Raw genomic sequence first — 15,940 nt, 5'->3', positions numbered from 1 at the left:
ATTGTTCATGTAGGTGAGTATACAGTTGCACCTATTTTTATTTAACTGTGTTTTGAGAGGTGGTAAATAGTATTTGTTTCTAGTAACATATGGAAGTGATTTACGTGTCTGCAAACCATGAGGAGGACTTAGGTGTAGTGGCACAAGACTGTGGTTCTACAAGTGCATTAAGGGGGTGCGTTTCTGACAAGTATCCCTTCTCTTCTGCTACCATTAGTATTCTCGAAGTTGTATGGTAAGTGATTAAAGAACTGATTAGTCTGAGAAACAATCGTGTTGTTTCATCTCCTTTTGTTGACTGTTCCCCCTAGTATTCATGTAGGTACCAAGGGGAGGTCAATAATGTGCCAGTCAAAGCTGAGTGAAATGTGAGACCTCGCTTTAGTGGCAGTGCGCTGGTATGCCAATTTAAAGTGATCATGGAAGCACAGTCTGAGGGTCCTCATCTGCCCTGACAGTCAGAATTTCGAAGCAACGTAGAATTCTGCTTGTCAACTTCAGCAAATGGTATGGGCTATTTTGAACTTGATGTTTCTTCCATGTTTACTTTTTTCCCGAGATAATTCCCATTTTGAATGGCAGAGATAGGAAGGCTTGAAATTATAATGCTATGTAGTTTGTTTGGCTTTACATCCTTCTTGAAGACTGTCGGTAGCCAAGGACACTTCTGGTATTCTTTTTACAGTTTTAGTGGAAAATTGATTTTACACTTAAATACATAGGCAAACAAATAATTTTGTCAGCATGATTCAGTTTTTGCCTTAAGGTGCCTTAACAGTGATGTTAGGAGATTGTGACTTTCCCTTTGGAATATTAGTCTCTTTTCAGCCTGATTTATTCATACTTTTCAGAAAAAGTCATAAAGTGCTCCCTTCCTTACTTCTGGTCGAACTGAATGGTTTGGATTGGGTGAGGTGAGGGACAGCAGAAAAGGAAAGGAACTTGGATGCTGTGCTGGGAAATGAAATTAAATGTCTTCCTATGCAGTCTTCTAGGATACAAAGCAAGACTTTAAAACAAACTTTTCGCAGTTCTCTGTTAACATTGTTTTATTTTTCTGTTACCTCATTTAGAATGATGAATTTTTAACTGCAGAGTGCTGAGTGCTTTCAACTGTAATTATGACTGTTGGAAGATGAATCCTGATGAACATGTAAAGTTGTGTTAAATTCAAGACACTGATAAAACTGGAATGAATTTCTTAAGTTGAAACCCCAAATTAGCTTTTATTTTACATCTTGCTAGTATTCTCATTCACCTGTATTGAATTTCCCAAGAATAATTTTATTTTGAGGGGGGAAAATAACAGATATTTGTAAAGGACACATGCGAGGAACTGACAATGCCAAAGAAGAGAGCGGTGTGGAAATCAAGCAGTCTGTATTCACTGTAGTGATGTGATTGTATTTAATTGACTGTTTGGGAACTCCAAAATATATATCAAGAATAAAAGGAATTACTGAGTAGTTGATCAGTGAAGATAGGGAACGAGGCAGTGGTTGTGGAGGGGGTTGCAGGGGAGGACTTGTAGAACGATTTGTGTAAATACAAGCAGACTGAACTTTTCCTTTTCTGGTAGACAAGTACTGTTGATCTTCTGAAATGTGTTGAATGTATCACTTGATTCTGTGGGTTTTTTTCATTGCCATCTAATATTTTGAGATTTCCCCAACACCGTCCCCCCCGACCCCTGTAAGCTTGCTGGGTATGTGGCAAAATTCAAAACTAAGTAGGTGTCTTGTCAGTGAGGAAGTTACTTATGTTTTATTTCTGGAATGCTCTAGCAAAGGAGAACTTGAAGTTGTTTTCCCAAATGGGAATGAATTAAAGAAGAAATATAGCACATCTTGTAGCCATTGCTGTTGCTGAGGTGATAGAAATATGTTATAAAAAGTAAAATTCAGGTCTTCAGAGTATAATAGTAAATCAGCTTTGTGAAGAGTTTAAGATATGTGGAATAGGAGCCTGTCATTTAGGCTCAGGAGTGGACACTGAGAATATTAAAAAAAATTCTGAAGAGGTATAAGCAATTTTTGGAAATGTTTTTACTGGGAGCTTTTCTTAATCCAAAAACTTTAACAAGCTTTGCTTTTAACGTCCCTAGGAAATTGCAGCTCTCCTTGAGGTACTATGATAGCTGTAAGAAATAATTTATACTCTCACTTATTTTAGTGTAATGCCTTGTTAATTCGTGGTTAATCAGGCTGAATTTGGAACATTATCTATTAGTACAGCTGTGTTGGCTTCTTGCATGCTGTTGACAACTTGGATTATTTGAAAGACTATTTCTGGATTGCAAACTTTGCATAGAAAACTGCCAATTTTTACTTCAATAACTTAAATTTGGGAGCCCAAATACTTTTTGTGAAAACATGGACATACTCTGGAGTTTTGATAAATTTGTGTGTCTTTCAGTGTTTGCTGCTCTGTAGCTTGGAGTGAGAGGTCTGAATCTTTCAGTTAACAAGTAGTGATCTGCTCTACGTATTCTGTACTGAAGGGAAGAGGAAATTCATTCATTAGCTGCTCGAATGCTCAGTTTGTGGTGCTCTAATATTTGCAGTAGAAAAGTGTGAGCATGACTGCTTATTTTGAAGATTTCTGTGTGATGTCTTCCTTATTGGTTGTCTTTCTTGTCTTCTCAGTTTAATTCCTTTTTACTACTTTCTTATTGGCAAATAAGTTTACCTCTTATAGCTAAGAATATACATCCTATGTTGCTTTCTATTTCTGTTTTCCGTGTTTGGAGAGTACTTTCATTTATATAGTGAGTGTAGTTGTTCCCCTCCACCTTAAGCAGAGCAGGACTGCTGGAAAGCCTATGTGAAATGGTATGGAGTAGAGGTGGTGATCTGAGCATTTGTGTTACGTAGTACAAATTGACATAAAAAGTTTTTCTTCAGATGTTCTTTGTTTTTCTTGAACTTGTATTAGCATAATATGTTATGTATTAGCATAATATGTTGAACACCAATTGCTTCAACTTCTGGGTGTTGCAAATCAATCTGGCATTCATTTGGCATAAAAAGAATGATTTTTAATATCTTACAGGAGAACATAATCGGAAGTCGATGTCTTTTGTTACTACCCAAAGATCAAGGCAAAGCTGAATCGATAGGCAATCTGTAGGATGTTTTGTTTATTACATCTTGGCGCTTAAAGTATTTGGCTTTATAGCCTATTTTAGCTTATGCAGTTAAATTACTCACTGTGTGAAGCTGTGAGTAATAGAAAATACATAAGGAACTTGTAGGCTAGCAGGCAACTTAAATTTAGTCAGTGAATATATGTATGAATGTTGTATTTAATTTAAAATGTATAACATAGTGTTTGACGATTATTGTTGTAATTGCAGCCAAGAGGCAACAGAAAACATGGTGCATCATTTATCATCACTAGAGCAATTACAGGTAAATATGACTTGTTCTTGTGTTCATGACTCATAAGAATGATGTGTGGATTGCTTGTAAAATTTACAATTTCTGCACTTTAGCATTGCTAGTGTAATGGAAATAGAGTGCAGGATGTGTTTTCAGGAAGGTGTTTTTTGATTATCAATATTGCCATGTTATTTTCATGCCAATTTCGTGAGCTTTCTTGTCTCAATTAGCTTATTGGGACAAACTAATAAACCATACATCTGAGAAGTTTAGAAGCTCTGTTGTGTTTTGCAAAGTGTTGCTGAGTTTTTTTTTTCTCTACCAGGTCTTGCATGGGGCTGTTTGCTGGTTAGACAATTCTATAAAGAAGCTTTACATTCTGATATTATGTTGCCATTCAACATTGGCAATGTTACATTGCTAATTCAGCACTGGGTTTATGCAGTAACGGAATTGCATTTTCACCCAGTAGGAATTTCTCTTAGAATTTCCAGAAATGTATACGGATTTTTTTGATCTGCCATTTGCATTTAGTCTACTATAAGAATGCACTGGCCAAGGATGGCGGGGTTTCCCCTTAATACCTTTTTGTTTTGTGAGAATTTCTGAGACTGTGTGTGCAGGAAGCTGGAGAGTGTTTTAAAAACGCTTGAGATGTAATTTTTACCTCTCTTTCTGTTGTAGGTCCTGCATTGTTTTTGCTTCGGTACATCTGGTACAGGTAGGTTTGATGAAAATAGTGCTTAATCTTTTTATTTGGTAATATTTTTACAGCTTTTTGATTTCATGGGAAGTTATTTTTCATGAGATAAAATTGAACACTTGTTTAGAATATTGTCCAAACAATGCTTAGAATATTGTCTTTTCATAAGTTTAAGTTGTAACCACTTGAATTGCAGCTGAAACTTATCTAGAAAGGAGCTGGTGTACACTAGTTTGACTTTTTGCTTTTATCAGAAGCCTAAGTAAACTTACAGTTGGAACATCTTCTTTCTCAAAACACACATTTGTCCTCCCCACTCCCAACTGTGATATTGCAAGTGAAGCTGCTTTTTCTTCTTAAGCCTCAATGACAGGTATGATGGCATGGCAGGATTTGCTTACTTTGGAGTAATAATTTGGATTTTTTTTCTTGACAATTCAAATTGTCATAGAAAAGATTGGTAACTAGTTGAGCACACTCGTGCCATTTATAAATTTAACTTCTGATTCAAAAGGCACTTAAATGGTCCCAGAAGCATATTGGAGTAAATATAGTGTTCCTGGAGAATTTATAGTTATACTACTCTGTTGATGTACTTGTTAGGTTTGAAGATATCAGTTCTCCCTTTTTAGGGTAATTCTGTTGGTTTTGAGATACACAGAAAGGGACATTAGTGTGGCTCCTTGCTGTTTTCCCTATTGCTGGTGTTCTACTGTATTTTGCGCCCCTCCTCCCCTTATTTTTTGGTAGGCAGTGGTGTTTGTGGGCTCCATACCATCATATGGTAAATCACATGGAAAATAAGGAGGTTAATGGTGATGGTATATATGACTTCGCTAAGGGCAAATCGTGCCTGACAAATTTGGTGGCCGCCTACGACAGGGTTACAGTGTTGGTGGATAAGGGAAGAGCAACTAGTGTGGACTTGTGCAAAGCATTTGACACTGTCCTGCATGACATCCTTGTCTCTAAATTGGGAGACATGTACTTAATGGATGGACCACTCAGGGGGTAAGGAATTGGCTGGGTGGTTGCACTCAGAGTTACAGTCAACGGCTCAATGTCCAAGGGGAGACCGGTGACGACTGGCATTCCTCAGGGGTTGATGTTGGGACCTGAGCTGTTTAACATCTTTGTCAGCGACATGGACAGTGGGATTGAGGGCACCCTCAGCAAGTTTGCTGACTACACCAAGCTGTGTGGTGCGGTCGACATGGTGGAGGGAAGGGATGCCATCCAGAGGGACCTGGACAGGCTTGAGGAGTGGGCCCACGTGAACCTCAAGAAGGTCCTGCACATGGGTCGGGGCAATCCCAAGCACAAACACAGGCTGGGCAGAGAATGGATTGAGGGCAGCCCTGAGGAGAAGGACTTGGGGGTGTTAGTTGACGAGAAGCTCAACATGACCCAAAATTGTGCACTTGCAGCCCAGAAAGCCAACCATATCCTGGGTTGCATCAAAACCAGCGTGGCCAGTAGGTTGAGGGAGGGGATTCTCCCCCTCTACTCCACTCGCATGAGACTCCAACTGCAATACTGCCTTCAGCTCTGGGGACCCCAACACAAGAAGGACGGGGAACTGTTGGAGCGAGTCCAGAGTAAGCTACAAAGATGATGAGAGGGCTGGAGCACCTCTCCTCTGAAAACAGGCTGAGAGAGTTGGGGTTGTTCAGCCTGGAGAAGAGAAGGCTCTGGGGACACCTTATAGCAACCTTCCAGTATCTAAAGGGGACCTACAAGAAAGCTGGGGAGGGACTTTTTACAAGGACATTTCGTGCTAGGACAAGGGACAATGGCTTAAAAATGGAAGAGGGAAGATTTAGATTAGGTATAAGGAAGAAATTCTTCACTATGAGGGTGATGAGGCACTGGAAGAGGTTGCCCAGAGAAGCTGTGGATGCCCCATCCCTGGAAATGTTCAAGGCCAGGTTGGATGGGGCTTTGAGCAACCTGGTCTGGTGGAAGATATCCCTGCCAATGGTAGGGGGATTGAAACTTGAAGATCTTTAAGGTCCCTTCCATCCTAAACCATTCTATGATTCTGTGATATAAGTCTAGTTGTAAGGATTCAGTTGCAGACAGAATTAACTTATTTTTCTTCCCTCCCTCCCTCCCAGTAGCCATATTTAAAGTTTGATTTCTAGCTTTTATAATTGATTCTACTTGCTATTTTTATGTATTTAAGAAAAGTGTTTGAGAGGGAGCTCAGTAGGCCTCTAGATTAAAGTCCTGCTAAAAGCAGGGAGAACACTGGATTCAGACTAGGTCCCTTAGGGCTCTATCCAGCTAGGTCTTGAAAAACTTAGAGGGCGGAGATCCCAAAGACTCTCTGGGCAGCCTTTTCCAGTGCCTGACTGTGTTCGTGGTGAACAATTCCTTATGTCAGCTTGGAACTTCCTCTGTTTTAGAATCATAGAATCATCTGGATTGGAAAGGATCTTTAAGATCATCAAGTCCTACCATTAATGTAACACTGCCAAGTCCACCAAAGGGTTGATCACAGTTTCTTGTGCTCCTGCCATGCACCTCAGTGACTCCCATCTTTGTGGTAACCTCCTAGGTATCAGAGAGCTGCTGTTTTTTCCCCCTGAAGCTGTCCCTTCTCCAGGCTAAACAATTTCCTCAGCAACTCTTTGTAGGGCAAGTGCTTAGTCCCCTGACCATCTTGGTGGCCCTCCAGTTTATTGGTATTCTTGTAATGGGGAGGACCAAAACTGGCTGCTGACCAGAGTATGAAGAGTGGTGAGTAAATAATCAGTTCCCTTAATATGTGGTTTTGTTCTGTTAATACAAGCAAGGATGTTGTTAGCCTTCATCGTTGGCAGAGTGCAGTGTTGATTCATGTTCAGTTGCGAAAACCTCCTAGGTGATTGATGGTTGCCTTAAAGCTAAGTCATCTGGTGTGTGTGTCTCAGGTACTGCTTTTGTTAGGTGTGTGTTCTGATTTAACCTAATGTTTTTGTTATTTCAGCCCTGCGAAGTTTTCTCTGCCCACTGGACTGGTTCGTCTGGTTAATAAGCAGATCAACTGGCACCTAGTACTTGCAAGGTAACCAGCTTACATGCTTTTCCATTTTTGAAGACAGTAAATGTGTTAATGCTTCTTCTCTTCCCCCCGCCATCCCCATTGATAACAGTGCTGAATTAATATTGTGCTAAAGTCATATTATTCTTTTTGCTCAGGAGAAATACTGGAGACTTTCACAGGTAGCCTTGGGAAAGAAAGATCAGCCTGCTACTTAGGGGCTTCCACGCTGCTTCCCTTTGTTTAATACATCTCTCAGTCAGGTCTGAATGTCTTCTAGCTTTTCAGGCGACGTGGCTCGCAGTGCAGTCATTCTCAAACTCATGTCCTGAATTTGATCAGTTAAAGTCCTATAACTTGACGTGGTATGTAATTGCTTATTTTAAAATTTGTGGAAAGTGAATGCATATCCTCGAGACTTGTCTGCTATTGTATCTATAGAGGAGAAGTGAGAGTTTCAAGGCTGGAAACAGCTGTTCTGCAGTAATTTTCACAGCATCAGTGAGATCACTGGCTTTTAAACATGATCATAAGTATGTACAGACAAATGATTCAATGACAAGAAGGTAGTATAGAATGTTTTAATTTATTATGTGTTACCGTTGAATATGATCAGTGGTTCAGCAAGAACTCTCTACTGTTGAGAGAGATGGTACTTCTTTGAGGGAAATGACTGATCCTTTTTGATGCACAACATGCCAGTGGCAATGTTTTATGTGAGGTACAAAGACAAGAGATTTGCTCTTAAGGAGGCAATGTAACTTACAGAAGTATGATAGTTGTTTGTTCCAGATAAACCAATGCATAGTTTTAGGTATTATTACTATTATAAAATTATCCATAAGCAACATCTGGTTTGACCTTCCCTGCAGCAAGATTTTAGACATTGTTTCTGTTTTCTTAGTGCTACTAGAAAAGAGTAACAGATACATTTCAGTGACATGAAGCAAATCTTATTATAGCACTGATTTTTCTTTTTGGTATAAAAATTGATATTTCCCAATTTGTTTTGACTTATGAAGGAGGAAATTTGTATCTGACCTTGCAGAAAAGCACCTAGAGCTCTGATGCACATTCTGTAAAGACTGGACTTTAAATGAACTTTCACATGTTTATTTTTCTCTTTCAGTAATGGTAAATTGTTGGCAGTTGTTCAAGACCAATGTGTAGAAATCAGGTAACTTAGTATTATCTATAGCTTCATGACCACAGTTGCAGAGTTCTGAGAAAGTGTTTCTTGTAATTTACTAACCGTAATTTTAAAGATTTTTCTGTTTTTTTTGGGGGGAATATTATGTGTTGTGAAAGTAATCTATGGAAGAATCTATAGAATCATCACTTAGAAAGCAGAGGCCTTCTATTTCTTCTTAGTTCTTGGCCATTCCCCATTTAAAAAAAAACAAACTACGCCCCCTCCCCCCCGCCAATTATAAATGTTACAGAGAAGTTTATGTAAGTATTCATTTTTTATCTCTCTCTTTCTTTTTTCAAGATGTGAAAGAAAAACAATCAAGATGCTTCAAAATGCTAAACTCAAATCATGGCCTTTCTAACCTTTGCCTTTCTGTTCTCCCCTAGCAATTGTCTCCTAATAAATGGGACAAGGAGCTAATATTCTGTTTCTCTGTAGAGTAGCTGGCATGTATAATACTTCACCTTATTTTACAAGTAATGTGGGTGTCGTAAAGACTGATGCTTTCCCTTTTTCTTCTGCTCTCTAACAACAAGCTATCCTTTGCCAGTTCAAGAACACATTTAGCTGTAGAACGAATCTTGATTGAGTGTGTTTACTTGCTTCACAAAAATCCATTTGCTAGAAGGTCAGACCTTCTATTTATATGTAAAAGAAGCAAGCGTATGAAAATTGTTCAATCAGAAGTTGTATGAACACCATAAATGTCAGCTTATAGTCTATAAAATAAATCTTCTGTTTCAACTGTATTAATGTAACTATATTCTTGCATTGTTCCTAAAATTGTAACCTAGAGAATACTGACTATTTTTTTCTGAAGTTACATGCTGAAGTTCTGAAATGCTGCTATCCTGTTTTGAACACCATTACTAATAAATGAGGGTTATTAGTATTTTTGCATTGAGAGGAAGATTTCTAAAATACTATTGTTAGTTACTGTAGCTGCCTAAGGGTGAAGGCACTATCTGCCTTTTTGAACAAGTAGTTAAATACATGCAGGCCTTTGAATTGTACACTTAGAGTATTTTTATAGCGTTTTGTTTATTCTGGAAAATTGAATAGTGATTTTTTTCTTATTTAAATCCATATGAGTCTTTTTCTGCAGGTCTGCAAAAGATGACTTTGTATCCATAGTTGGAAAATGTCAAGGTATACAATATGGCAACCTCTACATCATTTGTCAGTGTCATCATTGTTTATTATTCATCCATTGCTAAGTGGTGGTGTTGGCTACTTTAAAGATAATGTTGTAACCTCTTAAAAGCATTGGGAAGAATCTCTTGATAATTTTGCTTTGTGACTAGCTCTGTTATACTCCCTCCCCCTCTTCCTTTCATGATGATTAACATATAAAACCTGAATCTGAAATGAAATGATAGTTAAAATTAATGGGTTTGGGAGACATAATGGGTGTTGGAGGTGGTGGCTTTTTTTTTTCTCCTCCAAGATAAGTTTGTAATGATGGCAGGCACCCTGCATTTTTTGAAGCAGTTGACTTTTTATTATACTTAAGGGGTTATATTTATATCTCATGTTTTAATAACTTTCTTCCTTTTTCATAGTGCCAAAGGACCCTAATCCTCAGTGGAGGCGAGTGGCATGGAGTCATGATTGTACGTTACTTGCTTATGCTGAAAGCACTGGAACAGTGAGAGTGTTTGATCTAATGGGTAGTGAGCTTTTGGTCATTTCACCGGTAAGTGCTCTCTTAGATAAAATACGAATATAGTAGAACTTTCTGTAAGGATAAACGGTAATTTCCACTCTATGGCCTTTTTTTAATCATGGCTTACTTTGGTGTAAAGGCTTACAGTGTGAATACCATGCAGAAAGGTACCATGAAGTGTTTATCATGTGATGGATATGTTATAGTTAAACCGAAATCACGTGTAGCACTTGCAAAGGATATCCTTTGTGCTATTGTATCTAGTCAGAATCTTCATCTTTCTTTTCTTTTTCTTAGAATTGTGGTAGATCTGCGGGTACATCAGATTGTGAAAGTATAGAATCACCTAATCAGTATGTGTGCCAATAATTACAATTTGTACTAGTAGATTACAAATCCACTTAATATGCAGTCATTTATAAATCAAGAAATATTGCTGATAGAACAATATGAGGATTTTTTTTTTCTTGGTATGAGAATATGTAATAACTGTTGGCTTGCCCCAGACAATGTATTTTATATTTGATCTATTCAAAAGTTGTATTAAACTAATTTGGGAAGGTGGCTAAGGTGTATTTCCTTAGTATATTGTCTTTGCAGACTTTATAGTAATAAGGTTTCTCTAAAATCAAGATAAAAGGAAGTATATTTTGTTACTAATACAAACTATGAAACTTTATTTTTAATACATTTTTGTACAATATAGTAACTCCTCCTTCTTTCAATAACAAAGATACTTTTTCTTTAAATCTCCTTTCTCTCTCAATGTCTGGCTGCACTTTTGGGTAAAGACAGCAAGTTTTCCAGGAGATCTGAGTTATGCTATTGCTGGATTGATCTTTCTAGAATACAAAGCAAGTGCCCAATGGTCAGCCGAACTGCTTGTTGTTAATTATCGTGGAGAACTGAGAAGTTACCTTGTAAGGTAAGGATAAATTTTGACTTGCTTTGAGAAGGCATGGTGAACTTTAAAGGAATTATTTCCACTCTTTAAAGAAAATAGATCTGAAATAATATATGTATTTTTTTCCCCGTGCTTAGTGTCGGAACAAATCAAAGCTTTCAAGAAAGTCATAGTTTCAGCTTTAGCAGCCATTATGTCCATGGAATAACTACTGTCATTTATCATCCTGGTCACAGGTAAATGTTCTGTTTGCTACCTGCGAATAATGTGGAAGTGATGAACAAAAGTGAAAGATGAAACATTGAAGTGTGTTGGATAAGGAGCGGGAGAAAAAAAAAAATCTATTTTAATATTGGTGTTTAGTGAATCAACAATAACAAGTCATGTATCATTGTACCTATGAAAGAAGCCCTAGTTGGTGATCTCACTTAACTTGATTTTCATTCTTCTATTAGTAATGTCCTCTATTGTTTGAGTACCTGGCATAAGCAGCATTTTTTAGAATGTCAGGAATAGGTTCAAAAGAAGTTTCTGAATTTGTTGGGGGGTAAAGGCTGATGTATGAGGTAGGTTGGTTGGGTTTTTTCTGTCTGGATTTCATTGCTAGACTTTTTGGCCAGCCCATTTTCCCTAGTGTTCTGACTGGAACTGCCAGGCTTTGGTATTTGGAATTGTCTTGTGTTGTGTTTTCTCTAATAGTGATGTGTTGGGTACAGATACCACACTTGAAACGCAGACTGATTGACTGCCCGCTCTTGACCAGATGTAGTTTGAATAGGTTCTGATTAGCCAATTACTTATGTTAAAAATCATAGAATGGTTTAGCTGGAATGTGCCTGCCTTTTTAGTATCTACTTGTTATATAGCAAGGTAAACTCAGCAACTTATTTTTCTGTTTTTCTTCAGTTGTAGGAACTAAACTTCCTTCTAGATATTTTTCTTCTGTTAGATCTATTAGGATTGAATTTGTCAGCACAATATGTTATATCACTGTATTGTTTTAAATGGAAATTAGGTTTGGCTGTAGAATACCAGAAGAAACTTGCTATTTAAAAATTTGTTCTCGTTCTTCAATGTTAGGTGAGCTGTCATATCTATCTTAGGAAAAAAATGGTTATTAATGAGAAGTAATGTTCTTCTAGCTTATTACTTTGAGAGATTAATTTTGGGTATCGTTTCTTCTTTCTACCTAGTTCATATCTAGTAATTCCACATAATTTATACTCAGTATACTAAATCCATAGTTTTGAGGTAATAGGTGTGGGTTAGGGAGATTTGGTAGTGCTATCTGACCAGACAACAGAACCTACTCATTCTTTTCTTTGATCAGACCAGTGTTAATGGTTCTTGACGCTTGTTTGCAGAGTTATCTTTTCTGCTGTAACATTAGAAGTAGGTTGATTATAGCAATGAGTGTTGCAAAGAATATTGGTTCGTATTCAAAGTATGGTCAAATAATTATTCTGACGATTATAATAGATGGATGTACTTACTTTTCATTTTTTGTGCATTTCTGTGTAAATCATGTCAGAACTATTGAATTCTTATAATGGGTGAACCCATTAACAAGAAAATACGTAGAAAATCAGCTGGCATAGTTGTCAACCAAGTAGTTTGGGCAACTTCTTGTCATAGAGGTTTAAAAGAGGAGAGGGTAAAAAAAGGCAAAATTTTCAAGTTTTGTTTTTGTTCTTGATTCTCACCTCCAAGAGAAGCAATAGCTTTGGTTTTCCTACTATTCTTGTAAGATCTTAGGTTAACATTTTTAAAACGTGATATTAGTGTGATGTAAAAGAGCAGGAGACAATGCTGATTTTGTGTTTAGAACAGTTTATTCAGAATATTAGTAACTAAAGTTGTCTTTTTATGGAAGCTTGGAGTTGACATATTTTTGTTTGATGTCTATGTTCCATATTTTCTAGTGACAGAAATGCTCTTCCCTTACATGAAAAAAATGTGGTTATATCTGCTGCTGAAGTAAAACATTTGTGTAATGTGTGTGGCATACACATTCAGGAATTACTTGTTTTTACCAGCAAATATTATGACTCATTCCATGAAAACAAAAAGTCAGGTGGAGTCCCCTGTGATCATAGCATCTCCTGCTATGTGCAGCCAGTTGACATGCTTAGTGAAGTTGAAAAATCCATACCTGAAAGATTGCACAATTGGATGGAATGGATGGAAAGCAGAAAGATCTGATGTTTTGCCTTTCCTGTAGGCAAGTCTTTTCTTTTCTATTTTGAATTTAGTCTGTGGTAGAAAACTTCTAAATTTGACATTAGAGAACTCTAAATTCATGAGCAGAGTCTTTTGCTGAAATTGTCTTGTTATCCAAAAAAAACCAAAAAACCCAGAAGAAGTTGAAGGGAGGCAGTTTTCTTAAATTGTGCATTAAAGAAAATTGTAGATACATATGAACACTTTGAAGTTTTAATTTTCAATAGTGTGAACTTTGATCACTCAATGTAAGTTCAACTTTGTCACTTCATGCTTTCTTGAATTTCAGTTAGTTTCAGATGGTGAAGTTATACTGGTCTATCTCCACTGCTTCTAAACCTTGACTTATGCACTTTATATTACTATGTATTTGCTCATTACCTGTTACAGTGCAATAAAATAGCACTTAAGAACTTAATATACTTAATTTTTTGAACTCGATGTATGATAGTTGCAAAGAGACTATGTCAGTAGGGAATGTGTCTGAAACTGTAGGAAAACTTGAAACAATAGCTTTGGGAAAAAGTCTAATAACGAGTTTCATTGCCATTAAAAAGTGTTATATACCTTAATTTAGATGCCTAATGTTGGTGTTCTCATATGATCCAGCCTTCATCTGTGATGGAATTTATGGTGCACTTTAGTTGACAAAACTTAAATGTCTACTTTGGTGTGAGCTCTTTGTAGGCTGTAATGGGAGGTTCAAGACCTGCTTGTTTTGACTTAGGTTAATCTGAAGCTGAATGTCTTACTTCAGGGTTATCTGCAACTACTACAGAAAATGCATGATACTAGAGCCCAGAATTTGTGATGACTGTAGGAAATGAAAAGTTTTAGATTCAGTTGGAATTTGCTTGTTGTACCAAAATTGATATGTGAAGAGTTGCATAGAAGTCTCAGGTTATTCTTGCATGCCTCAGTTGAACTTGCTGGTTTTGAGACCAGTTTTATACTAGTTATAATAGAATCATAGAATGGTTTAGTTGGGAGCGATCTTAAAGATCTAGTTCCAACCCCCCTACCGTGGGCAGGGACACCTTCCACCAGACCAGGTTGCTCAAAGCCCCATCCAACCTGGCCTTGAACACTTCCAGGGATGGGGCGTCCACAGCTTCTCTGGGCAACCTGTTCCTGTGCCTCACCACCCTCGTGGTGAAGAATTTCTCTCTTATATCTTCCCACTTATCTGAATCTTCCCTCTTCCAGTTTACAGCCATTGCCCCTTGTCCTATTACTATATGCCCTTGTAAAAAGTCCCTCCCCAGCTTTCTTGTAGGCCCCCTTTAGGTACTGGAAGGCTGCTCTAAGGTGTCCCCAGAGCCTGCCCTTCTCCAGGCTGAACAACCCCAACTCTCTCAGCCTGTCTTCATAGGAGAGGTGCTTCAGCCCTCGGATCATCTTTGTGGCCCTCCTCTGGACTTTGTTCAATAGGTCCATGTTATCTTCAGCCCAATTCTATAGAGAGCTTTGAAATAGAGTACAGTTGAGGTACTGCAAAGGCAGCTTTTTTGAGACTGGGGGAACCTCTGGAGATCATCTAATCTATTCCCCTTCACGACAGGGTCAACAAGAGCAGGTTGCTTGGAGCCATGTCCCTGCAGTCTAAGACCTGCACATCTGTATCATCCCTTAGGAGCGTAATCTGTGCCAAGGCCTCTGATATGCTGGGGTAGCTGCTCCAGTGGATGGTGGGAACTGAGCCTGGTGGTGCATCACCACAACTGCTGAGAACAAGTAGAGAGAGAGTTTCTGGCCATCATTTTCTGCAAACTGCTGCATAAAATGCTACATCCATTGGCTGTGCTTTAGGCCTGGTGCTTACATATGTCTTTTTCTAGGACTTGTTGAAAGTGTTCCTGACCCTTACTAATCAGGGGTGAGCTGGAACAAAAGCTCAAAGCACCTTTTGATCAGAAACAGCTGGCAGATCTTGTTAAAGGCTTCTAGAGCTTGCTACCTAGTTCTTCCTGACAATGGCAGGCGTTGTGAATTTCCTCAAAGGCTTCCCAGAAGTCCTCTGCTGATCCCAGAAGTATGTAGAAGATTAAGAGGGTGTAGAAATGGAGCCCAGAAACTGCTGTGCAAACTGCTGCATACTAGTTCTGCTCCATAAAGAAAACACATGCAAGAATAAAAATTATTTTAGCACTTTTAAGTACTAAAGGATGTTGCATTGATCTTGATCTCCATAACAACATGATAGATAAAACTTTCCCGTCTAGGGAGTTACTATTAAATGTCATATATTAAGTTAACTTTGCTCTGTGACCCATCCAGAGTGGTGTAAAACTACAGCTGATAGAGTTAGGCTGAGAGAGTTAGGGTTGTTCAGCCTGGAGAAGAGAAGGCTTCAAGGTGACCTCATTGTGGCCTTCCAATATCTGAAGGGGGCCTATATGAGAGATGGGGACAGACTTTTTAGCAAGGTCTGCTGTGTCAGGACAAGGGGTAATGGTTTTAAACTAAAAGAGGGTAGATTTATATTTGACATAAGGAAAAAATTTTTTACAATGAGGATGGTGAAGCACTGGAACAGGTTGCCCAGAGAGGTGGTAGAAGCCCCATCCCTGGAGGCATTCAAGGTCAGCCTGGATGGGGCTCTGAGAAACCTTATCTAGTTGGAGATGTCCCTGCTCATTAAGGGAGGGTTGGACTAGATGACCTCTAAAGGTCCCTTCCAGCCCAAATGATTCTATGATTCTATAGTGTGATTTAAGAACCCAAGAGTTTGGCCAGGAAAAGTAGCTTTTCACATTACTGGAACAAAAAAGTTGTTGGCATGGTATCTGCTTCTTCAGACTGAGGCTGACTAACTTAAAAAAAAAAAAAAAAAAAAAAAAAAAAAAAAAA

At 38.2% G+C, this 15,940-nt stretch overlaps 1 protein-coding gene across 1 annotated transcript in view; it reads left to right on the top strand.

Moving 5' to 3' along the window:
* Nucleotides 1-3,355: 3,355 nt before the first annotated feature.
* NBAS (neuroblastoma amplified sequence) overlaps nt 3,356-15,940 on the top strand; it is a gene marked incomplete at both ends in the record, with an annotated part of 59,344 nt that continues 46,759 nt past the window's right edge. The window contains 8 exons of the mRNA XM_009696819.1: nt 3,356-3,410; nt 4,065-4,101; nt 7,055-7,132; nt 8,238-8,285; nt 9,406-9,449; nt 9,863-10,000; nt 10,762-10,891; nt 11,008-11,106. Of these exons, the coding sequence (XP_009695121.1) occupies nt 3,356-3,410; nt 4,065-4,101; nt 7,055-7,132; nt 8,238-8,285; nt 9,406-9,449; nt 9,863-10,000; nt 10,762-10,891; nt 11,008-11,106 (629 nt within the window). The remainder of the gene's footprint in view (nt 3,411-4,064; nt 4,102-7,054; nt 7,133-8,237; nt 8,286-9,405; nt 9,450-9,862; nt 10,001-10,761; nt 10,892-11,007; nt 11,107-15,940) is intronic.

Source organism: Cariama cristata, unplaced genomic scaffold, assembly GCF_000690535.1.
Source record: "Cariama cristata isolate BGI_N322 unplaced genomic scaffold, ASM69053v1 scaffold2410, whole genome shotgun sequence".
Classification (NCBI taxonomy): Eukaryota; Metazoa; Chordata; class Aves; order Cariamiformes; family Cariamidae; genus Cariama; species Cariama cristata.
Note: the sequence above shows the minus strand (reverse complement) of the source record. Positions and strands in the feature narration are given on the sequence as shown.